The sequence below is a fragment of the Rhinoraja longicauda genome, chromosome 8, assembly GCF_053455715.1.
Source record: "Rhinoraja longicauda isolate Sanriku21f chromosome 8, sRhiLon1.1, whole genome shotgun sequence".
In the NCBI taxonomy this organism is placed as follows: Eukaryota; Metazoa; Chordata; class Chondrichthyes; order Rajiformes; family Arhynchobatidae; genus Rhinoraja; species Rhinoraja longicauda.
This window is the reverse complement of record NC_135960.1, coordinates 54,487,371-54,513,641: the sequence shown is the minus strand read 5'-3', so window position 1 is coordinate 54,513,641 and position 26,271 is coordinate 54,487,371. Positions and strand designations below refer to the sequence as shown.

The following is a 26,271-nucleotide window of genomic DNA, read 5'->3' as shown; positions in this document are numbered from 1 at the left end:
TCCTCCACCCACTTCCTGAAGTGGACTAAACGTATATCAGTTTACACAAATGTATTCCCACAGATTCCATCTAAAGATCTCCTTGCATAATTCTATCTCTGCATAAAATACTAGCCTAAACTGTGGCTACCACCAGTTATTCCTTTTAACAACCAGACATTTGACCTGATAGCAAGTGTTGCCTTCAGACCGAAGAAGGAATTAATTTGAAAGTACCGGCTGGTGTTTTCTGCAGAATTATCTAGAAAAGCTTTGCTTTGCTCTGCTGACATAGGAGCCTAGACCAGAATTAACACTCCATGCACGGCGGGAGTGTCCTGGGGATCCGTGAGCGTGGCGGGAGTCGCGGGACCGATCCACCCACCGAACAGCCACGCTGCCGCCAACCAGAACGATGATCCGAAGACCGGAATGCGCCTCGGTAGGCCCGACTCGCCCCACAGGCCTCCCTGGGGACTGCGGTGAAGCCGGGCGGTGAGGCCTGTCTGGGCAAAAGGAGCCTCAGTTGTGGCGGTGATAGGAGACTCGGCGGCGGCAGCAGAAGACTCAGCGGTGGCGGGAGCCTCAGCGGCAACATGGGCCACGGCAGCAATGGGAGCCTTGGTGGGCGGTGGGGCCTCGCGGTCGATGAGCGTGAGGGGGAGGGGAAGAACAATGGGGACCCAGTGTGGGGGGTGCTACTCCAAGTTAGAATCCTCTGCCCAGGGGATAAGTCTGCGTTTGTTTGTTCATTTGTTCCGGTGAAGGCGCTGTGCACACGGCAGCCTACGGCAGCCTACCGTCGCTTATCTATTTCTTTTTGTTTTCACTTTTAATTTCAAGTGTACCTTGAGTGTTGTGACTGTAGGCAGACCAATTTCCCTCTGGGGATGAATAAGGTTTTATCGTATCGTATTGTATCATTTACTTCCTGGATCAAGACGCATTGACAAAAAGCACCAATTAACTTCAGTCAACTGGGAACAAACACACGACCTCCCCAAACTGGATTAGAAAGAGACACAATATCAGATTTGAATCGGATACAACCAAATTTAACCCTCTCCTGCTTTGTATCTGGCGGGTGGATTTTTACCATCAAACGCTGTTCAGTCTTGATGAGAAGTTTTGTTTCAATTTTATGTTGATTATTTGTGGCGATATCATTTACACAGAGATTGGTCGGGGGCCAAGGATAGTGGTGGAGACAGACACTGTATGATAGTGGTGTTTAAGAGGCTTTTAGATAAGCACATGGAAGTGCTGGGAATAGAGGGATATGGATCATGTGCAGGCAGATGAGCTGTTTAACTTGGAATCATGTTCAGCATAACCATTGTGGGCTGAAGGGCCCTTCCCTGTGCTGTACTGTTCTATGTTTAATATTCTAACTTAATAATCTAAAATATTTATTTTGTTCCCAGGCGAAGAACAAAATTTTTTGAACTTGTGAATTCGGGAGAATACAACTGGCACATAAAGGACCAACGAGAAATGCTCAGGTCAGGATTTGTATCTAATGCTTGTCAAACAAGATAGTGAAATGACATATGAACTTAAATTCCATGTCATGTGGCATAAAATGGGCTTATGCAGCATCTTTTCTTTAAGTGCTTTACGGTCGAATGCTCTCAGGGTTTAGGATGAACAGACACATTTTAGACAAGTGCAGCCTATACCGTCTTGTTAAAGGGGTTTGTACGCACCCACCCATAATTGATGGCAGCAAGACCTGGGAGTTTATTGTCAGAATGAGGTCCAACGCAAATTGGAGGAACAACACCTCATATTTTGCTTGGCTAGCTTACAACCCAGCGGTATGAGAATTGATTTCTCTAACTTTCACCAACCCTTGCTTTCCCTTCTCCCCATCCTAATTTTCCGACTAGTTCTATTATCCTCCTGATTAAATATTACTGATTGTATGCCTCGTTGTCATCTTCCCCATAGCTAGCAATGAACCATTCTATATTTCCTTGAACATTGTCCCCTTTCCCACCCTACCCTTCCATATCTCTATGTCTCCCCCTCCCCCTCACTCTCAGTCTGAAGAAGAATCTCGACCTGAAACATCACCAATTCCTTCCCTCCAGGAGCTGCTTGTCCTGCTGAGTTACTCCAGCATTTTGTGTCTATCTTCAGGGAGTTTATTACACCAGGATGCCACCCAGTTATAACACCAGCCTCCAGTTTTCAAACACTGCTCCTGCCAAGAGCAAATAAAACCATGATGGATTGCTGAAAAAACCCCCACAAAGTGCTGGAGTAATTCAACGGGTCAGGCAGCATCTCTGAAGATCATGGACAGGTGCTGTTTCGGGTTGAGACTCTTCTTCAGACTGATTGTATTGGTGGGAAGAGGGGGGGGGGGGGGGGGGGAGTGGAGGGAAGAAACCTGGAAGAGAGAGGAACAGGTCAAAGTCTGGAAGGTAATAGATTGATATGTGTGAGGTGGGGGAGGTTGATATGCAGATGGTTTGACCAACTGGCTCTCAAACACAGCACAGGGAACATTGGCAGCACGCTGCACTAATTTGCAAGATCAGACAGCACCAACTTGACACGCTGCTTGCTCTGCAGTGAGTGGATGAGGAAGGGGATTAGGAATTAGCCCACCTCAATGCTCACGTATTATTATCATGGGAGAGAGGGGGGGTGGGGGGGGGGGGGGGTGGGTATAAGCCAATTACTCCTACTTTAAAGTTACTGCAAAAATAAATTAATTTATATACATGCATGCTGCAGTGCACAAACAAACACTGCGAATCATTTAAAAATACATCAGGATGTATTAGTCGTCTGGACAAAGTTCCACACTGATGTGCAGTGACATAGGTGCCTGCTAATGAAAATGTGAATTGTCATTGTAGGTCAATGCTGATGACTGCCTGTGACCTGGGGGCAGTAACTAAGCCATGGGAGATATCGCGACAGGTTAGTGCCTTACATATACATGGGCTTTTACTCTGAATTACCTCTTAACTGCAAACCATATAACCTAGACACATTTTTATTATTTAGAGCATAAAATGTGAACTTAGAGAGCATTTGTAAACCATGTGAAGATTGACAGCAATTTGCAGTCAGGAATCTGCCTTGCACGGTAGACTGGCTCCTCCTGTAAGGGATTTGATAAATTGTGGACGAGGATGCACTGGTGCATGACCTTCCAGAGAGAACTACCAGTTAGCTGCAGCATGCAGGGTAATCCGTGGCGGACCCCACCACTGCTGTGGCGGTTTCTAGCACAGTCTCAATCACTGCAACAACCACACTGAACCTCACAGAAAAGGCAAGGGTTTAATTTCCCTTTTAAGATATATTTTCCTCTTTCCTTTATTTACTTGAGACTTTAGAGATACAGTGCAGAAACATACCCTTCGACCCACCGAGTCCATGCCGACCAGTGATCATCTCGTACACACCAGCACTATCCTACACACTAGCAACAATTTACAATTTTTTAACAATTTTTACCAAAGCCAATTAATCTACACGTCTTTGGAATGTGGGAGGAAACCGGAGCATTCCTCTCATGCGGTCACAGATCGAACGTACATACTGTCAGCAGCCGTGGTCAGGACCGACCCCCGGGTCTCCATCGAGCCGCCCTAATTGATAGCAATTTCATGTTTTCATTCAGAAATTTGTTTTTAACAGTTTTTGGTCCAATTTGTTTTCTATATTTTTGAAATTTTGAATTCAGTGAAAAGACCTCGAACAGCACATGTGACCAGAGGCCGATCAGTGACTGTGACCTCGTCACCCCTTGTGAAGAAGAGTTCCGACCTAAAATGTCACCTATTCCTTTTCTCCAGAGATGCTGCCTGACCCGCTGTGTTACCCCAGCATTTTGTGTCTCCCACTTGTGGCTCACTGCATCTGGTGTAAAGGTCACAGACGTTAGAGCCACTGTGTGTAAGGTGTTACATGGCAGGCAACACATGGGAAGATGAGAAAAGAGGAACGTGAGGAAGCCACTTTGTTTCCTTCATCTTGTTCCGTCATTCAACATAAGATTATAAGACGCAGGAGCAGAATTAGGCTTTTCAGCCTATCGGGGTCAGTTCTGCCCTTTGACCATGACTGATCTATTTTTCCCTCTCAACCCTTGCCTTCTCCCTGTAACATTTGACTACCTTACAAATCAAGAACCTATCAAACTCCACTTTAAAATTACCCAATGGCTTGGCCTCCACACCTGTCTGTGGCAATGAATTCCACAGATTCACCACAATCGGGCTGAAGAAATTCTTCTTCATCATCATTCTAAAGGTACGTCTTGTATTCTGAGGCTGTGCCCTCTGGTCCTAGACTCTCCCACTGGTGGAACATCCTCTCCACACTCTATCTGATATCAGCGGTAGAGTTGCTGCCTTACAGCGCGAGACACCCAGGTTCAATCCTGACTACCGGTGCTTGTCTGTCCGGACTTTGCACGTTCTCCCTGTGATCGCATTTTTTTTCCAGGTGCTGTGGTTTCCTCCTACACTCCAAAGACGTATAGGTTTGTAGGTTAATTGGCTTCGGTAATATTGTAAATTGTCCCTAGTGTATAGGATAATGCTAGAGTATGAGAGGATTGTTGGTCGGTGTGGACTCGGTGGGCCTAAGGGCGTGTTTCCACACTGTATCTCTAATGTCTAAAGTAAAGCTAATCCAGAGTGAATGGCCTACCTGACTCTCCAGAGCCTTTCCACTGTTGCTCAGGCACAAGTCAAAGACATGAGGAACTCTTCACTCCTGGAGAGGGCAGCTCCAACATGGTTAGCACAATCCAGAACAAAGCAAGCCATTGACATGTTGTTTACCGTCTCCATCATTACCGCATGGTGCTGTACTGTTCACTACCTACATGCACTTTAGTACATTTTCAAGACATTTCCAATGACAGTATCTCCAAAACGCATGACTTCCAGGATATGGGGACATCACCACCTCCCGCACTCTCCCAAGTTGGAAATACATGAACGTATCTTCATTATCTCTGGATCTAAATGCTGGAAGTCCTCTAATGAAACAAAGTGGAGGGAGTACTTTCATCTCATGAACCAGATTTGTTCAAGAGGGCTGCATATCACCTTCTACCGATAGGTAATCAGTCCTGTGCAGTAGATGCTGGGCCTTACAAAGCACACATATCTCATGAATGAATGGATGTGTTAGAATTTTAGCCAATTATTATGAATGTACAGTGTTCTAAGTTATGTATAATATAGAAACTAGGTAGGGTCCAAAAATGTAGAATCAAATGTAAAATAAAAATGTAAAGCATTCAAAGAAAATATTTTCTCTTTGAGAAATCTGTGATCATCTTGCAGGTTGCTGAACTGGTGACGAGTGAATTCTTTGAACAAGGAGACAGGGAAAGGTCAGAGCTGAAACTCACCCCCTCAGTAAGTACCAGCTTTCTGCTTGTATGTATAATCTGTTACACAGCCTAATGTTCAAAACATTGTTATCAATTATTGAAAAGTTATGTGCTTTCCTAACCTATTGCAAAATACAGAACCACAAACGAGGGAATATTCTGCAACAGTTTAAATTTTTGTCCTTTGTGCTTCATTTATTTTCAACCATTTGTGCCGTGTGTACAAAGAATTGTTCCATATGGATGAAGTAAATACTAAAACCAGTGTTTCATATTTAACAGAGTTGTAGTGCAGCTATGCTTCCAATTATCCTGGAAAATATTTTATCAGGTGATGTTGCATTAATCAAAAGGACAAAATGCATTATGGACATTTTTTTGTACATCATATTTCTTTCCATGGTGTGTCGCATTGTATATATTTTCATGGAAAATAACTTTTATGTACCGCAAAGTTGCAAAGAGAAAATTTGTAGAATTGAATAACACCCAAGCATATTTATAAAGTTGGATGTAGAAGGAGGAAGAGAGCGAATGCAGGGGTTACTTGAAATGAGAGAAATCAACGTTCATATCTTTGGGTTGTAAGCTGCCCAAGTGAAATATGAGGTGCTGTTCCTCCAATTTGCGTGTGGTCTCTGACAGTGGAGGAGGCCCAGCGTAGAAAGGTCGGGATGGAGATGGGAACGAGAATAGGAATGGGAAATTGAAACTCGGCTTGTCATTTTAGCTGTTAATTGTGTAAGATTATTGACAACGCCTAGTGCACATTATTCTGACGTTCATTAAAAGTAGGAGCATGAGGAGGCATCACAGCTCCTCAAACCCATTCGCTGATTCAATCATAATCGTTGGCTGATCTAATCTTTGGCCTTGACTCTATTTTTGCAATATCCATAGCCCTCCGCACCTCTGCAGTCCATAAACCTCTCTCGGCCTTGAATACAATGTACAATGTCCTTCTGTGGAGCAGGCAATTCTAAAGATTCACAATCCTGAGAAATCTCTCCTCACCTCAGTCTCAAGTGGTCAATCTCTTATCCTGAAACCATTCCCATCACATTCTCAAAGCAATTGTCCTGTCTTGTTTCCTCATGACTTTAAATGTCTCATTCTTCTAAGCTTCAAATAATATGGACTCAATTTGCTTAATCCTTCCTCGTAAATCAACTCCCCCATCCCAGCAGTGAACCTTCATGGCACTGCCTCCTATGTCCTTCCTTGTAGAAGACCAGAACTATACACTATTCTGCACTGAAGCAGAACGTGAAATAGCTTCATATGCGGCTGTTATATTTGAGTCATAGAGTCATACAGTGTAGAAACAGGCCCTTCGGCCCAACTTGCCCACACCGGCTAACATGTCCCATCTACACTAGTCCCAGTGGCCCATATCCCTCTAAACCTATTCTTTTCATGTACCTGAATAAATGTTTCTTAAATGTTGCGATAGTACCTACCTCAACTACCTCCTCCGGCAGTTCAGTCCATACACTCACCACCCATTGTGTGAAAAACTCACTCCTCAGGTTCCTATTAAATCTTTCCCTCCTAACCTTAAACCTATGTCCTCTGGTTCTTAACTCCCCTACTCTGGTCGAGAGACTCTGTGTGTCTAACCGATCAATTCATCTCATGCTTTTGTTTTCTTCAGATATTATGCCAGATTGCTCATAGCTCTCCTGCAAACTCCATTATTGTTGCATGGTCCTTATCCCCTGCTTGTATAATTATATTATGGCCACCAAGAGAACAGTTCCTACAAGATGCAGAGAAATATGAAGGAAGGTGCACGATCAGATAAAATATCTTCTCCATCTTGCCCCTTTTTTCAGGGGATTTAAAGCAATATGATTCAGTGACAGAGTATTAGTGAAAAATAATGGGTTTCACAGGAACATGAACCGCATAGATTGAATCCAGCAGTGAAATACTGTGCTTCTGGTGCAAATACTTAATCAATTTTGTCCCATTGTATACCTCTGAGAAGGTCATTTGGTACAGTGGCTTAAAATGAACTCACATAGCGTTTCCTGAGTGATTCGTCATTGCTGAATGATTGTGCTTGAAATGCTAGTCCCTCAGTACACCCACCCATTTTATTAGTTTAGGTTAGTTACCTAAAATTGGAAAATTCTATGCTTGTACCATTTATCCAAGCAAAATATAAGATGCTTTTCCTCCAGTTTGCATATGTCCTCACTCTGGCAATGGAGGAGTCAAAAGGCCTCTTACCTGCATCAATTATTCCCTCCCCCCCCCCCCCCCCCCCGCTGTATCCACCTATCACTTACTATACTTTATCCTGCCCCGCCTCTCTTCCAGCTTTCTTCCTCCCCCCACCACAATTAATCAATCAGACCCAAAACGTCACCTATCCATGTTTACATGGGATGCTATCTGAACCTGCTGAATTACTCCTGCACACTGTGTCTTTTTTTGTAAACCAGCACCTGCAGTTCCTTGTTTCTGCCACTGTCATTGAGCAGCAAGCCAAAGGGGTCAAAATCTCGAGCAATGTTTAGACCCAAGTATGGAGCTGCTCTGAGGAAGATTTGTTTTTGTGCAATGATTTATTTTGCTGAAGCAAGGTGCCACTTCTCTAGAAATGGAAATTTCACAGAGAGCCATAAAAGCTAATGGCTCAATGTATCATTCAGTGGTGCATTTATTCACTGCATGTGGAAGTGTGGAGCAGGTAGAACATTGAACATAACTAATCCAAAATCAATGCTACTAGATTTCATATAATATAAAAGCCCTACATTTTATTTAGTATCCTTTCATATGACATCTGGGTAAATTCCTTCTGGAAACCCAAATACAGTGAAGCTCTGATAATCCGCTATCCCACTGTTCAGAAATGCCAATGGATTGACATTTGACCCTTTGTGCTCCAGTTCCCACTCTCCCATTCACACACTTCAGCCCCTGTTCCCACCCAGTGACAAAGTATGGCCCCAGCCCACTCTCCCACCAGGGCCCCAGCTCCCACTCACTCACCAGGGACCCAGCTCCCACTCACTCACCAGGGCCCCAGCTCCCACTCACTCACCAGGGACCCAGCTCCCACTCACTCACCAGGGCCCCAGCTCCCACTCACTCACCAGGACCCCAGCTCCCACTCACTCACCAGGGCCCCAGTTCCTATTCACAACCGCAGTCCCTGTTCCCACCCATTCACACAGGGTCCCCAATTCCCAATCGCACACTGTGGCCCCAGTTCCTTCTCTCCCATTCAAACACTGTGGCCCCAGTTCCCCAATTCCATTTAAACTTAGTCTCACTGGAAAAGGTATTATTATAACTGTGTAAACACAGAGGTGAATTAAAAGTGTGTTGGAATATTAACAGGAATAACTTCCAATATTGCAAAAAATCTGCTAGTCTGACACCAAAGTCCTAAGTTCATAGGTTCTAGCAGCAGATTGAAGCAATTCGGCCCATCAAGTCTACTCCACCATTCAATCATGGCTGATCTATCTTTCCCTCTCAATCCCATTCTCCTGCCTTCTCCCCATAACCTCTGACACCCAAACTAATCAGGAAACTCTCAATTTCCGCCTTAAAAATATCCATTAACTTGTGTCCACAGCCTCCACGACCACAGCCAAGTGTGCTGAACTTCCAACATTTTATACTACCTCGATTTAATCTCTCCTGCTGGATTACATCCCAAAGGAATTGGAATACATTTGTCAAGTGAACTTCATTCCTACATATAATATGATTCAAGGGTTCTATTGCATAGTTTAGTTTAGTTTAGAGATACAGTATGGAAACAGGGCCTTCCGTCCTTCTGAGTTCACGCCGACCATTGATCACCCATTCACACTAGTTCTATCTTATAAATTTGGGACAGTTTATAGACGCCAACTAACCTACCATCCTGCACGCCTTTGGACTGTGAGAGGAAACCTGAGCACCTGGAGAAAACCCACGCGGTCACGGGGCGAACGTACAAACTCTGTACCGACAGCACCCGTGGTCAGGATCAAACCCGGGTCTCTGACGCAGTGAGACGGCAGCTCTAACACTGCGCCACTGTGCCTACCCGAAACGCCAGTATCCAATTTAGGGCTACCCTGCGAAAAGATGAAACATTACAACACTTGCCCTGAAGGGAAAAATACATTTACTAAAAAAAAAATCTCAAAGAAAAAAAGAAATAAAATCGTCAAAACATACCAGCTTCCGAAACAACTGTGAATGTTGTTCATGTTCCCTTGATCAATGAAACCACATTACATGGTTGGCATTTGGCCAAAGAGAGTATTTTAAAAATTAATTCAACTAATGGCCTCATTCTTAGGGAGTGCACCTGTTGGGCTAGATGGGGTACTGGTGGAATGAATTACAGAAATTACAAATCTCATAAAATTAATCTCTAACAAACATTAAACCCATATTTGCATTTCTGTATCATTTGAACATAGCAAAATGTCCCAAGGTATTTCACAGGAGTAATAACAAGAAACTTAAGATGCTAGTTTATGCCAAAGATGGACACAAAATGCTGTAGTAACTCAACGGGTCAGGCAGCATCTCTGGAGAACATAGATAAACACCGTTTCGGGTTGGGGCCCTTCTCCAGACAGTCTGAAGAGGAGTTCCAGCCTGAAATGTCACCTATCCATATTTCACGAAAATGTTACCACACAAAATTTGGCATTGAGCCACAAAGAATTGTTAAACCAAATGACTGTTGCATTCCCTCTCTCCCCTCCCCCATCCTAGACGTCCTGCTAGTTCCACTGTTCACATCCTTATATCCCTATGTTATCATCTCTTCCCCAGCCATCAATGGGCCTTTATGAGCTCCACTCTTCCTGGTCATCTGTTGCTAGCTCTGCTTTGTTCTGGCCTTTTCTTACCTCCAGTTCCCTCCCCCGAAGAAGGGTCCTGACCCGAAACGTCACCCATCCTTTTTCTTCAGAGATGCTACCTGACCCTTTGAGTTATTCCAGCACTTTGATTTACGAGGATGTTGCCAGGACTTGAGGGCCTGAGAGGTAGGGGGCTTCTTGAGCAGGCTAGGACTTTATTCCTTGGAGTGCAGGAGGGTGAGGGGTGATCTTATAGAGATGTAAAAAATCATAGAGGTATAGATTGGGCCTTTTGGCATAGTGTTTTACCCAGAGTGGGGGAATCGAGAACCAGAGGACATGGGTTTAACGTGAGGGGGGAAAGATTTAATAGGAACCTGAGGAGTAAACCAGAGCACCTGGAGCATGTGGGTGCAGGGAGAATGAGGGGATATCTTATAGAAGTGTATAAGAACACGAGAGGAATAGATAAGGTAAACACAGTTTACCCAGAGTAAGCGAATTAAGAACCAGAGGATATAGGTTTAAGGTGAGGGGGGAGGGTTAATAGGAACCTGAGGGGTAATTGTTTTACACATAGCATGATAGGTATATGGAATGAGCTTCCGGAGGAAGTATTTGAGGCAGGTACTATAACGACGTTTAATAATCATTCGGACAAATACATGGATAGGACAGGTTTAGAGGGATACAGGCCAAACGCAGGCAGGTGGGACTCGTGTAGATGGGGCATGTTGGTCAGCGTGGGCAAATTGGGCCGAAGGGCCTGTTGCCGTGCTGTATGATTCTATGACTCTCAATGTTGTACCCTTTATCTTTATCCATGCACTGTGGACAGCTTAATTGTAATCATATATAGTCTTTTCTTTGACTGGATAGCATGCAAACTAAAGCTTTTCACTACCTCTGTACACGTGACAACTAAACTAATACCATCTTTAAATCTATTTGATGGCCACAGCTATCCATTGTGTATTTTTGCCTTACAAAAGAAATTTATATATGACTTGCAAATTTTGTAATAGTTCCTGACTTGCTCGCAATCACTCTTTTACGGTCATATTTAATGTTGTTTCCCAATGCACCATTGCTTCTCAGTCCTCATGTATTTGTAATTTGCTTCATTTTGGATTGAAGACCATGTTATCCTGTGTGCTTAAATTCTCTGGTTATCAGCATTCTTTCCATGCTACAGACTACCACAGATTTGTTTGTTGTTATTCTCTTAATCACCAGCTTGCTGCGCAGAGCGAGCCAAACTTCAATAGTTTCTTCTCTCTTTGAGTGCGAAGGTTCTGTGTTTAGTGTCATTCATCAATTTTCAGCGACTGCTTTGAAGAATTTCTTCAAACCGCCAAGTTCATCTTCTGGAAACGTGTGGGCTTGTCGTGACTACCTTTGATGCCAGTTGTATACTGAGCGGTGGTCTGTGAGTCAGGCTTGTCGAGCCAGCAAGGCTGGACTCTTAGGGACCCAGGAATATCAGAATTTGGGAAGACATTGTGTTGTCAGTTTACAACTAACGCAAAGAAAAGGCACAATGTGCTGCAGTAACTCAGAGGGTCTGGGAAAACAAGCACAGATATTCATTCTCTATCCATAACTAAAATCCTCCACTCTGGGTAACATCCTGGTCGCTTTCTTCTTTCGTGTCCATCATCCTTGTTTCAAATGTTACATCACCGTCATCATCCGTCCTGAAAAGGGCGCAAGCTTCCGGCGACAATCAGTGGGAGCCATCACTTGTACAATAGAAGATGGTGGTAGCAGAATTAGCTCAGGACACTTCCAGTTTCCAGCCCCGCGACGTGGACGCTTCTGCAGTGTGGATGTCTTGATTGTAATCATAGCCTTTTCTGTGACTGGACAGCATGCAAACACATTTCTTTCACTGTACCTCAGTACCTGTGACAATAATAAACTAAAATAAACTTATCCTAAATTAAGCAGAAAAGTGCTGGAGGAACTCAGTGGGTCAGGCAGCATTTGGAGACAGAATGGACAGGTGACGTTTTGGGTTGCAAGCCTTCTTCAAATCTGAGCGAGGGAGCCGACCCGAAAAGCTATATCTCCATTACTTCCCCAGATGCTGCCTGACCCACTGAGTTCCTCCAGTCATACTCAACGCCCTGGTGAATTTCCTCAGCACTTACTGTAGTACAATCATGGCCTTCCTGTAGTGTGGTGACCAGAACTACACACAATACTCCAAGTGCAGTCTAACCAGTGTTCTGTATATTTACAACAGAATGGCTCAACTTTTATATTCCATGCCCCTTGTGAAGGCAAGCATGCCATTTTTCTTCTGTTACTTATCGACCCATATTACCACTTTCAGGGAACTATGGACATGAACCCCAGCTCCCTCTGTTCATCTGCACTCCTTAGCACCCTACCATTTACTGTAGATGTACTCCATTACTTGACCTCCCAAAGTGCATCAGCTTGCACTGTTTTAAAGATACAACGTGGAAACAGGCCCTTCAGCCTACCGAGTCCGCACATTAACACTACCCTACACACAATAAGGACAATTTTACCTTTACACCAAGCCAATGAACCTACAAACCTGTACGTGTTTGGAGTGTGGGAGGAAAACGGAGAACTCTGAGAAAACCCACGCAGGTCACGGAGAGAACGTACAAAATCTGTGCAGACAAGCACCCATAGCCAGGATTGAACCCGCATCTCTGGCGCTGGAAGGCAGTAGCTCTGCCGTTGAGCCACCGTGCCATCACTGGTCAGGATTAAACTCCATCTGTCAATACTCTGCCCAACTTCCCCACTGATCTAGATACCAATGCAGCTTTAGAGAACCTTGCTCTTGATACACAACACTGCCAACTCTCACATTATCTGCAATCTTACTAATCGTACCTCCTACCTTCTCCTACAAGTCATCAGTAAATTGTTTAAAAAAACTTCCAGGCAAGTTTTGCTTAAACTAATACTGAGACCGTGGAATTTATTTTCTTATAATTGCAATTCCAGCACAATCAACTGAACCAGTACAGAAGACAGCGGAATTTTAAACATGGGGTAGTTATGAGAAAAAACACTTACCTTAGTGCTTTTACATTTAATCTTTTAGGTTGGTTTAAGATTTAATTCACTAGACTGAGGTTTCTACACTCCATAGACTGTTATTTCAGCATTTATCTTTAGGTGTACAGTCACAGTAGGCACATTTAAAATGTTTCTGTAATATTAAAAATGTAATTTACTAAGAAACCGATGGGTGCACAGCAATGAAACTGAACGCTTCATTATAGATTTTTAAAGTCATTTTTATTTATATTCACTCAGTCAGTGGACATCAAAGTGATATTTTAATATTTGTATCTCTGTTCAGCTGAATTGCTAAAACTTGGCCAGGTTACCAATCTTAGATGTATCTTTATTTTAATTGAAGAATATTGTATATTATTATACTGCCCAATTGCATTGGCTCGATGAAAGTTTTACGCTCATGATTACTCATGACATTTTATCAGAACACTTGAACTGCAAAATAAACAGCACAATTATGCCCCTTCTACTAACCCACACCCCGCACCCCACGCTACTTGGCTTTACAATATGCAACGCTTCAAAACCTGTCTCAAACCTACTGTTCTTATCTCTGGCCTTTATTCCAACCACCTTCCTGTCAACCCCCTCTTGCCTGTGTCGACCTATTACCTGCTACTCTTTGTCCTGTCTCTCCCCTTTTCCAGCGTTCTCCTCCCCCACACAGTGGGAAGGAAGGTCACCACCCCAAACACCATCTATCCATGTTCTCCAGAGATGCTGCCTGACCTGCTGAGTTACTCCAGCACTCTGTGTCCTTTTGTGTATTGACCAGCATCTGCAGCTCTTTGCTCTACGAATGTTTTCAATGCAGTTTCCCGATTCAATGCTGAAACTGCAGGAATGTCTATATTGCCATCAGCACCAGATGGCATTTTCATTTTAAACTCTGGCCATTAGATCTGCTGATTCCTTGTTTAATATTTGGAAAACAGAACAAAGGTATCCATCCTCCCATTCTGTCTTCCCATATCCCTCTATTCCCTGAGTAACCAAATGCCAATGATCTCCACGTGGCCTGCTGTGGACAGACTGCATTTGCAGCATTGTGAGCCGTCTTGAAGCCCCACGCCTGAGGAAGGATGAGCTGGCATTGGAGAAGGTCCAGAGGAGGCTTACGAAAATGATCCCAGGGATGATTGGGTTAGCCCAATTGGGATGAGCATTTCACGGCTCTGGGCCTGTACTTGCTGGAGTTTAGAAGGATGAGAGGGGATCTCATTGAAACTTACCGATTAATGATAGGGCTGGATAGAGTGGATGTGGAGAGGATGGTTCCGGAGTGACTACTATCAGAGGGCACAGCCTCGGGATAAAAGGACATGCCTTTAGAATGGAGATGAGGAGGAATTTCTTTAGCCAGAGGTGTGGTGCATCTTTGGAATTAATTGCCACAGTCATCTGTGAAGGCCAAGTCATTGGATACTTTTAGACGGAATTTGATAGGTTCTTGATTAGTAAGGGCATCAAAGATTGTGAGGAGAGGGTGGGAGAATGGGGGTGAGAGGGAAATATAGATCAGCCATGATTGAATGGCAGAGCAGACTTGATTGGCCGAATGGCCTAATTCTGTTCCAATGTCTTATTGTCTTAAGATCTATCTAAAGAATAATGAATTGGAGACCCGTGGACTATCTTTAATTGGACTTTACTGGACTTTCTTGCACTAAACGTTATTCCCTTTATCCTGTATCTGTACACTGTGAACAGATCAATTGTAGTCATGTACAATCTTTCCCCTGACTGGTTAGCACGCAACAAAATGTTTTTCACTGTACCTCCCTACACGTGACAATAAACTTTTAAAAAAAGATATCTGCACTCAGGTATCTTTATTTTAGTTTAGTTTAGTTTATAGATACAGTGCAGAAACAGGCCCTTCAGCCCACCGAGCCCGTACTGACCAGCGATCCCTGTACACACTAGTACTACCCTACACAACAGGGACAATTTACAATTTTGTTTTTACCTAAGTCAAATTAACCCACAAACTTATACGTCTTTGGAATGTGGGAGGAAACTGGAGCACCTGGGGAAAACCCACGTAGTCATGGGGAGAATGTATAAGCTCCGTACAGACAGCACCCATAGTCAGGATCGAACCCGGGTCTCTGGCACTGGAAGGCAGCAACTCTACCGTTGCGCCACCGTGCCACACACGATCTGTTTCGTTAACTTTCGATGTATTTCTCTGACATACTAATTTCAGCAGACAATCAGTAATTCTCAGTTATTGTTTCCAGGCCATCTTTGATCGAAACAGGAAAGGTGAACTTCCAGGACTACAGCTGGAATGGATCGATGGGATCTGTGTCCCCCTTTATGAGGTAACATGTTGGATCTTCTCTGGCTCGCAAGTGTATACTCAAGCAGTAGTGCATGGGGCTGCCCATTCTTTAGGGGTGGGGTCAATAGGCAACAATTTTCTTGCATGGATAATCCACAGAATGCATAGTCAAGAGTCAAGAGTGTCTAAATGTCATGTGCATCGGAACAAAGGGAACAACAAAATTCTTACATGCAGCAGCATGACAGATGTGTAAACACAGTATTCAATAGATTACATAGTACATAGACAAAAAATGGTAAATAGATCAATAAATAATATAGTTCAAAACAAAACAAAAGCCCGAAGTCCCCTGTGCATAATTAGTTTAGAGATACAGCATGGAAACAGGCCCTTCGGCCCACACTGACCATCTACCATCCCTTCACAATAGTTCCGTGTTATCCCACTTTCTCATTCACTCCCTACACACTGGGGGATAATTTACAGAAGCCATTTAATCTACAATTTACAGGGGGGCAATTTACAGAAGCCATTTAATCTGCCAACCTGCATGTCTTTGGGATGTTGGAGGAAACTGGAGCACCCAGAGGAAACCCATGTGGTCGCAATGGAGAAGGTGCAAACTCCACACAGACAGCACCCGAGGTCAGGATCGAACCCGGGTCTCTGGCACTGTGGAGCAGCGGCTCTACCAGTTCGCCACCGTGCCGCCCCTAATATTATGCATTATTTCAATGCCCAATTGCATTGGCTCATTGAATATTTTACGCTTATGTGAACCCATGAAATGTTATCAGAAACTGTACTGTTGCATGGAACCAAGCATAAATCAGACACAGGTTCTAAAGCTCAGAGCGTGGCAACCTCAGTGGCAGCGTTACCTTCAAGCTGTGACTTGAAGATGAAAGCAGTCACTGCACATCTCTGACAGACAATTGTAACAAGGATTGGAGCCATCAAGGGCAGCACCTGAGAGGACATGAGGCAGAGATGGGTGAGTGCAGTGCCAGACTCTCCAACTGTGCCCGAGGTCTGGAGCAAACCTCCTTCCTAATTAGGGCCTGCTCTGCTCTCCAGGCAACAGAATGTCCTCACTATGTATGCATGTCCAAGACCTACAGCACTGACATCAAATGTGCACAGAATGATAACTGACACCATTAGCACACGCCCAGCAAGCTGCATGCAAGCACAATTTCCCTTTTAAGATTATAATGTAGCAGGTACAAATGTCCCTTACATTCTAGGATTCCATGGCAACAACTAAGCTGTTCATTTTATTTCATTTAGTTTATAGACACGGCGCGGAAACAGCCCCTTTGGCCCACCGAGTCCACACCGACCAGTGATCACCCCGTACACTAACACAATCCTACACACTAGGGACAATTAACAATTTTTACCAAAGGCAATTAACTTCTTGGGAGGAAACCGGAGCACCCGGGGAAAACCCACGCGGTCATGGGAGACTGTACCAACTCCGTACAGACGGCACAGGATTGAACATGGGTCTCTGGCGCTGTAAGGCAGCAACTTTACCAGTGTGCCACTGTGCCGCCCTTAATTGAAATCTGTAGGTGATATCTAATTTCTACATGAAATTAAACATACAAATCAACTGCCTGTTTGCTCAGTAATAAATATTTTGTCCAAGTTATACATGTTTTACCTTCAAAGATTTCAAGATAACCAAACAATTCTTTCATTTGTAGAAACAAAGAACTGCAGATGCTGGTTTATGGCAAAGATAGACACAAAGTGCTGGAGTAATCAGCGGGTCAGGCAGCATCGCTGGAAAAAAAGGATTGGTGACGTTTCGGGCCGGGACCCTTCTTCAGACTGAAACACCACCCACACCCTTTTCTCCAGAGATGCTACCTGACCTACTGTGTTACTGTACCTATCTTTATTCTCCAGAGATTCTGCCTGACCCGCTGAGTCACGACAGCACTTTGTGTCTATCTTTAATGCTTACACTTTATTGATACTTTAGGCATAGTGAAATCTCCACTTTAGAACCTAATCATTTTTAAGTTGAAGTTCTGAACACAATTAAATAAAGAAAAGAGAGGATGGCGTTTCTAGCTATGATTTCATTTATTCATTTAAAATTTTCTCCTTACCACGCGTTATATCTCTGTGAGAAGGGCGTTTGCCAAATGCCAGCTCTCAACTGCACAGTTCAGCAAGGGAAGAATTGATCGCCCCACATGAAATGTTTGGCTTGCAGCTAGCAAAGTAATTAGTTCTACGTACACTCCAATACGTTTGTGACCAACAGTTAATAAATGGTAGGACTTTGAGAGCAGTGCACTCTCTTGCTATTTCAATGCAGCGCTGACAACCTGAACCGTAACAGTCCAATTATTCATGTGAGCCAGGACCACAGTACTAGGCTGCTAACGCAGTGAACAAGTTGACAAACCTTCAGTCATGATTGTTATTATTGAACCAAACAGGGTTTGTACTTTGGGCAATCTGGAGCGGAATTACCTTCGACTGCAGGCCATTTATTGTTCATTCCATGTCTCTCAAGATGTACTGATACTGTCAGAAGATTCAATTTCAAAGAGGACGTTCAGTTTTTACAGACATTTAAGCTAATATGTTTTTCAAAGGAAGGAAGTATTGGCTTAAATGTCTGTGAATATGTCTTCAGGCTTCGAAATCTCACTTGAATATTTTGTTGGCAGCATTCACATTTGGATGGAGTATTAGTCTGCAGGAAGATCAGAGACAGACTTTTTAACAGATATAATTATTTCTGGTGATTGTGCTACATAAAGTCTTAGTTTTTGAATAAATTCAATGACTGAGATTCCCCAGCCCACCAGGATAGAGGATTTCAAAGATTCACTGCCCCCATGTGAAAAATAAATCTTCCCAGTTCATTCCTAAATAGCCTAGCCCACAATCTGAAAATATTATTTAAATATTACTATGTTCTGTCATGTTGGTTGATTGATTTGTAAATGATCTGCCTTCCTATGAATCGAATAAGTCAAATATTTCACTCAGGATGATACTGAGACACAAACATACAATCAAACTCTAATATTCCACAGATTTTCTGGACTGTTCAATGTTATTTTATGAATATTTCCTACACTTCTTATTTCTTTTTTAAAAAAGAGGTTACCCATGTTCTCAAGAGATGCTGCCCGACCCGCTGAGTTACTCCAGCACTTTGTATCTCTTTTGTGAACCAGCATCTGCAATTCCTTGTTTCTCCAAAAGGGAAGATTATCCAAGATTAAGGGTCTGAAGAAGGGTCTCAACCCGAAACGTCACATATCCATGTTCAACAGAAATGGTGCCTAACCCCCATTGAGCAATATCCTAGAATCCGTTCATTCTGAAGTAAACAGCTATTACTAAACTAACAACTCATTTTTACTTAATTACAACAATACAGAGCTACAACATAGAATTCGCCAGGTAGATATGTACTTTCTTTTTGAGAACGGAGCCTTTCAATTTAGAGATACAGCATGGAAACAGGCCCTTCTGCCCACCGAGTCCACGCCAACCATTGATCGCCCGTTCATACTAGTTGTAAACCCGCACATCTTTGGGATGTGGGAGAAAATCGTAGTACCTGGGGGAAACACAGGCAGTTATAGAGAGAACATGCAAACTCCACGCAGTCAGTACCGGGGTCTCTGCTGCAGTGAGGCAGCAGCATTACCGTTGTGCCCCTGTACTTCCTGTGTTAATGTACAGTGTGTCCTCCTCAGATTTAACTGCAAACATATCTTCATTCACATCCATGGCTGTACTTTTTAGTGTGAACAAAAGTGTATAGATTGCCACTATTTTTTATGGTATACCTCAAAAGACATCAACATTATATTTCCAGTTGAGTTTAATATTTTAATAAAAAACAACACACTCCTGCATACATTCAGAGTCTTTTGCTATAGATGTAGATTTTTGTTAATTTCATATTTAATTAAATCATTAAATCTAAATATGACTATGTATTGCCTAAAAATGCTGGAGTAATTCAGTGGGACAGGCAGTGTCTCTGGATAGATGGAATGGGTGACATTTTGGGTCGAGGCCCTTCTTCAGCGAGAGTCAGCGGAGAGGGAGCCGAGAGATATGGGTAAGGTGAGGAAAGAGGTCAAAGGGGATAAGATCAAGGAAAATGTAGATTGGATCATTGTTAGCTGAGGGAAGGTGACAACGAGGAATCACTGAGGGGGAGCAACAAGAGAGGGTGTTGACGAATTCTCATCGGAGGAAGAGAACTACTCTCCCGTCCCGCTGAGTTATTCAGCGCCTTATTTAAGCGGACTTATCTTCAGTGTAAACCAGCATCCGCAGTTCCTTCCTACACATTTTGTCCGCTTCACTGTGAAATCTCCTCAAGGTATGTTTACTTTGAGGAAGTTCTCCTCCTACATCTTTGGGTTGTGAGAGGAAACCAGAGCACCTGGAGGAAACACACATGGTCACAGAGAGAACGTGCAAACTCCACACAGACAGCACCTAAAATCAGGATTGAACCCGGGTCTCTGGCGCTGTGAGGCAGCAGCTCTACCAGCTGCACCACTGTGCCACTCTATAGTTACTCCAGCACCTTGCGCCTATTTTTGTAAGCCAGCATCTGCAGTTACTTGTGTCTAAGATAAATTGGAGTTGTAACATGTGCATTGAGCTGCAGGGGTTGGATCTGAATGTGAAACACATGATTGCTGTACCATAAGCTTAGAGCGTTAGGTCTAATGAAGTTTTAACACTATTCATCTGATCTGCAGCTGACTGAATTTGTCTTAACTTGTTCTGTCTTCAGTCAACTGAACCAGCGAATGTTCATATTTCTTCTACCTAATTATCCAAGTGCAGCGACCTTCTTCCAAGGTTGAGCAGGCTAGGACTCTACAAAATCATGAGCGGAATAGATCGGGTAGACGCACATAGTCTCTTGCCCAGAGTAGGGAAATCGAGACCCAGAGGGCATAGGTTTAAGTAGAGGGGGGAAAGATTTAATAGGAAGCTATGGGGTAACTTTTTCACGCAAAGGGTGGTGGGTGTATGGAACGAGCTGCCGGAGGAGGTCGATGAGGCAGGAACTAGCGCAACATTTAAGAAACATTTAGACAGGTACATGGATAGGACACGTTTAGGATATGGGCCAAATGCAGGCAGGCGAGACTCGTGTAGATGGGACATGTTGGTTGGTGTGGACAAGTTAGGCCTGTTTCCATGTTGTATGACTCAATGACTCCAAGTTCTCTAAGCGGGTCTGTGTGGGAAGTTCTGGCAAGTGTTGGAGACAGCCTTCTTCCCATGGGTAATTTTTTTTAGAGAAAGCTCAATACTCCAGAGATCAATGTAATAAGGAATAAGTGGGCCTACTAAATCTTAAACAAAATACAAACTGTTTCTTAAAGCTGGGAAATTTTAGATGAATGAATGTGTCCCATATAATCTGTGGAAGAGACAAACTGTACATGTTCACAAAGAGCGCCATTACAATGTCTGAAACAATGTCAGGCAATATCTGCAGAGGGAAAGGGCAGATGGCTTTTTAGGGTACTGAGACATCACCGATCCGTTCCCTCCAGATGGGATTGGATTATTTTCCCTCCTGACAGGCTGAGTTACTCCAGCACTTTGTGTTTTGCTCAAGATTCCAGCATCTGCACTTCCTTGTATCTCCATTACAATGATGTTTTGTTTTGAAAGTGCAGGGAGTGGAGGGTTATGGATCACGTGCAGGCAGATAAGATCACTTTAACTTGGCATCATTGTTAGGCACAAACATTGCGGGCAGAAGGACCCATCCTTGTGTTATACTGTTCTCTCTTGTTCTAATGACACAAGGAATGAACTCTATCAATATTTACTGATAGCAGTAAACATCAGACCATTAATTTTAACTTTATTCAAAATAATGGGACTAATTTGGTAACATTGGCAGATGTCAAGGAATTATATTGTGGTCGCAAGAGTTGACTTGGACACTGGAGTGGTGTGTGGTTTACTTTAATACAATCTATATTTCACGGAGTGTAAAGGATTTTGCAAGATGTGGGTGCCTCCTGTCATATTACAAACTGTGAAGAAGCATTTTGGATGGCAACATGTAAAAACATAATGAACACGAGTGGCAGCAGGCCATTCAGCCCTTCAAGCCTGCTGTCCCTTCAGTACTAGCCAGCTCTTAATGATGTTCCCACACTCTTCCCCTTCCCTTTGATGTCCCTTGCTTCTAGAAAGTTATCATGCCAACAAGAATCTAACATTGGATTGAGCCACTGGATTATTTTCGATCAGCTGAAAATTTATCTTGCACCCAAAATCATTTGTCACACATTTAAATTAGTATAGGTACAGTGATATCTGGTTATGAATATTGAGAGAATCCTGGTATATATTGGCATAGTCTTATCTGGTGATGAATATTTAGAGAAACTTGAAAATATATTTGATGTATATTTATGTCATCTAAATGGATCTTCCAATCAAATCAAATTTAAACATAGGACAAATTATGTTAATTCGGTTCATTTTCCTTCAAATTTTATAAATTTTCTAGCTACAAATTTGAAAGCAAGGCTCCAAAAAACACATAACAGAGGAGAGAAACTTTATGTCCCATTAAAATTAGCAGTTCTGATTCTCACTGTGGTAGAATTCTCAACAAGAAGCATTTACAGCCTTTTTCTCCATTGATTCCCAGGCTCTGGTGCAAGTCAACCCAAGGCTGAAGCCAATGCTAAATGGGATTATCAGGAATAGGTGCAAGTGGCAAGAGATGCACCAAAGGAGACAAGGGAGCAGAGACAACCCCAGCCACAGCAAGAGCATGACCGACAGCAGTTAAGGCTCCACGGGTCATCTCCAAGGATGGATGACCAGCTAAACATGGCTCGTACTCAACTGGATTAGGACAATCTCCAGTTGTGCTTTACCAAGATATGTGGCTGTGCTGAGATCTCTATTGAGTTCCTGCATGTAGCAAAACCCCACTGCTCAAAACCAAGAGTGAAAACAACGAGTACATTGCAACTATTCTGCTGTAAGCTTGCGTCGGAAAAGCTGCTAAGAAGCTCACGGAGGCAATTTAGCAGCAGACAGACTATCCCAGCGCTACTGATTGCAAAGGGCTTGCTGTCTTCTGCAGGAAAAAAAACAGACACCAGAAGCAGGTTTAAGGAACATCAATTATTTAAACATCAGGACTGAGAACTGGAATTTTCTGTGCATCGTTTGTCTGCCAGACCCATGTTATGAATCAATTGTTCTCTGCTTTATTTCTCTCTCTCCACTGCTGAAATGTACGAGCGGTTTTGTTTATCGTCTATTCATAGAAAAATGTTTCTCCTTAGCTCTTCTTATGTGAGGATGCTTGAAATCAGTCCTCTGCATTGAAGTTGTCCTAAATTGATTCACAGAGTCAGGATCCCCTTCAAAGTAGCCATTGACAGATGGCATTGCACTGGTTACAATGGAAGCACTGCTTTACTGCAAAGGCATTACTTTTTGCTGTGAGCAAGGTCATTTTTAAAAATACTGTTGGATGTTGTTGGATGTTGAACAGATTGCATGTTAAGGCAATGCAAAACAAATGTGTACATATGTTACAAGGCAAAGGGTGGCATGGGATTTTGTCAGCATGAAAAATTCAAACTACAGTGAAAGAAACATTCATCACTGCAAGATGAGATTCAGCAACGAGAGGTCGATGGGCAACCATGAAGCAGAGAAACGTAACTGGTCAAAGGTTATCGTGCCTGATTTAACAAATATTGCATGCATTTCGCCTCCTTAACTGTTAGATGTGGAAGAACAATTGGAAGATGATCACAAGAGTCTTTTATTTTTGTGTGGCAGTTACCTTGGGCAATTGTTTTTGCAGTGTGGGCACATTACTTACCTCCTGCCCCTCTACTATCCTTCATTTCACTGGAGCAGCATGGGAGCAGGCCCACAGCTTTCTGGAAGATAGTTCACCATTCCTATGTCACAAGTCATAAACCCCAATCAGATTCCTTTTGAACACGACTTGAATTGTGTCACATTCGCACTGAGCATGAGCCAATTTCGGCAGTTGACCTGTGATGATATTTAACACAGTAACTCATAATTTCATCCCATTGTCTATTTGTAGTGGAAGTTCAAACAATGTCCATGCTGCTAGCCTAACAAATATGAATTCAATATCCAAATATATATTTAACTCTTCTCCCCCTCCTGCACCACAGGCCCCATTTCCAGATGTCTTAAAACTCTTACCTTTCTGCGGTATTGTTTTAATCTCATCTGTTTTAATTTTGTTCCTTTTATGATCAATTTGGTTTGTGATGTTATCCGTGGTTGTATAAATGAAAGAACAGCACAACTTGAGAAGAAACATCTCCAGATCTTTCAAATCCACTGGAATGTCCATTACTTACACATTTGCATAACTCTGTATAATCAGTGATCAAGGGATTAATGTTAGAATTCTGCCATTGTCTTTTGTAAAAGAAAAAAGTAACATTGATATGTAACCCAAAAGAAATTGTGTTGGTTAATTTATTTTTTATCCTAGCCTCATTTACTTCTAAATTAACTCCCATTTGATTAAATTTCAACCTGTAGAAAACCAGTCTCTGTGAACAAAGCTCGAGTGGTTGGTAACTTTTGCAATGATTCTTGTGCAGAATTGGCCCAGTATCACAACTACGTCATCAGCAAAATAATGCTAAGTAATCATTCATCCAAAATTCTGCATGCTATAGGGTAGGGATCATGATTTTTTTTGTGTGTTCCTGCTGTTTATTTATGCCCAGCTCTTTTGAACCGGAATGCAGGTCAATCTGTTGCAATACTGGCACCTGGTGGAGGGAACAAGTATTACAATCTTCACTGTTGGTGTTTTCAGAACCAGATCGATGAAAGGTTTTGATCTTGTGGCTTTGTGCCTTTAATATAATTCCACCTTTATTTTTCCCAGGGAAAACACAGACATTTGAATTATTGAAACACGGTGTACATGGTCCTGAAAGAGGATTGTTTTGGACTTTGGAGATATAGTGCCCTTTGGCCCACTGAGTCCCCGCCAAACAGCAATCACCTCGTACATTAATTAGCTCTATCCTGCACACTAGGGTTAATTTACAATTTACAAAAGCCAATTAACCTTCTCCTGTACATTTTTAGAGTGTGGGATGAAACTGGAGCTCCTGGTGAAAACCCACGCAGCCACAGGTAGAATGTACAAACTGTACAGAAGGAGTTAAGAAGGAGCTGCAGATGCTGATTTACAAAAAAATACACAAAGTGCTGGAGTAACTCAGTGGGTCACAAAGCATCTCTGGAGAACATGGATAGGTGACATTTCGGGTTGGGACAAAAAGGGTCCTGACCTGAAACGTCACCTGCCCATATTCTCCAGAGGTGCTGCCAGAACTGCTGAATTACTCCAGTACTTTGCCTCTTTTTTTGTCCTTATATTAAACCACCAGCAGCTACTTTAGACGGGTTGAAATAGACAGAGCAAACCTTTTATAATCTTTAACCCACTCACTTTCTTCGTCCTTGTGAAGGAAGAAACATCCTTTTCCCTGGCTGCCCACTCACCATCAAGAGTTAAGAGTCCAATAGAATTAAGCACATTTACATTTTAACCTTGAGTTCTAATTACATTTATAATTTAGTTAAATTAGAATGCATACAAGCCATGTTTGAATTGTTTTGCTCCCTTTGATTTAACTTTTTTGTTACACATCAATTCAATAACAGCCACTGATGGCACAAATTTTAGCAGCTGCAATAGAAACATAGAAACAGAGAAACATAGAAAATAGGTGTAGGAGGAAGCCATTCGGCCCTTCGAGCCAGCAACGCCATTCATTGTGATCATGGCTGATCATCCACAATCAGTAACCCGTGCCTGCCTTCTCCCCATATCTCTTAATTCCATTAGTCCCTAGAGCTCTATCTAACTCTCTCTTAAATCCATCCAGTGATTTGGCCTCCACTGCCCTCTGTGGCAGAGAATTCCACAAATTCACAACTCTGGGTGAAAAAGTTCCTTCTCACCTCAGTTTCAAATGGCCCCCCCTTTATTCTAAGACTGTGGCCCCTGGTTCTGGACTCCCCCAACATTGGGAACATTTTTCCTGCATCTAGCTTGTCCAGTCCTTTTATAATTTTATATGTCTCTATAAGATCCCCTCTCATCCTTCTAAACTCCAGTGAATACAAACCTAGTCTTTTCAATCTTTCCTCATGACAGTCCCGCCCATCCCAGGGATCAATCTCGTGAACCTACACTGCACTGCCTCAATTACAAGGATGTCCTTCCTCAAATTAGGAGACCAAAACTGTACACAATACACCAGATGTGGTCTTACCAGGGCCCTATACAACTGCAGAAGAACCTCTTTACTCCTATACTGAAATCCTCTCGTTATGAAGGCCAACATGCCATTAGCTTTCTTCACTGCCTGTTGTACCATGCACGCCAACTTTCAGTGACTGGTGTACAAGGACACCCAGGTCTCGCTGCACTTCCGTCTTACCTAACCTGACACCATTGACATAATAATCTGCCTCCTTGTTTTTGCCACCAAAGTGGATAACCTCACATTTATCTACATTATACTGCATCTGCCCACTCACTCAACCTGTCCAGGTCACCCTGCAACCTCCTAATCTCCTAATATCCTCTTCGCGGTTCACACTGCCACCCAGCTTTGTGTCATCTGCAAACTTGCTAGTGTTACTTCTAATTCCTT

General features: G+C 42.9%; 1 protein-coding gene across 2 annotated transcripts in view; it reads left to right on the top strand.

Annotated features, from left to right (window-relative positions):
* The window catches only part of pde11a (phosphodiesterase 11a), a 160,359-nt gene extending 136,283 nt beyond the window's left edge, over nt 1-24,076 (top strand). For both annotated transcript variants that reach the window (XM_078403998.1, XM_078403999.1), the window contains exons 16-20: nt 1,404-1,481; nt 2,850-2,913; nt 5,301-5,375; nt 15,489-15,572; nt 22,227-24,076. In XM_078403998.1, the coding sequence (XP_078260124.1) occupies nt 1,404-1,481; nt 2,850-2,913; nt 5,301-5,375; nt 15,489-15,572; nt 22,227-22,370 (445 nt within the window). In that variant the 3' untranslated portion in view covers nt 22,371-24,076. The remainder of the gene's footprint in view (nt 1-1,403; nt 1,482-2,849; nt 2,914-5,300; nt 5,376-15,488; nt 15,573-22,226) is intronic.
* Nucleotides 24,077-26,271: the final 2,195 nt, after the last annotated feature.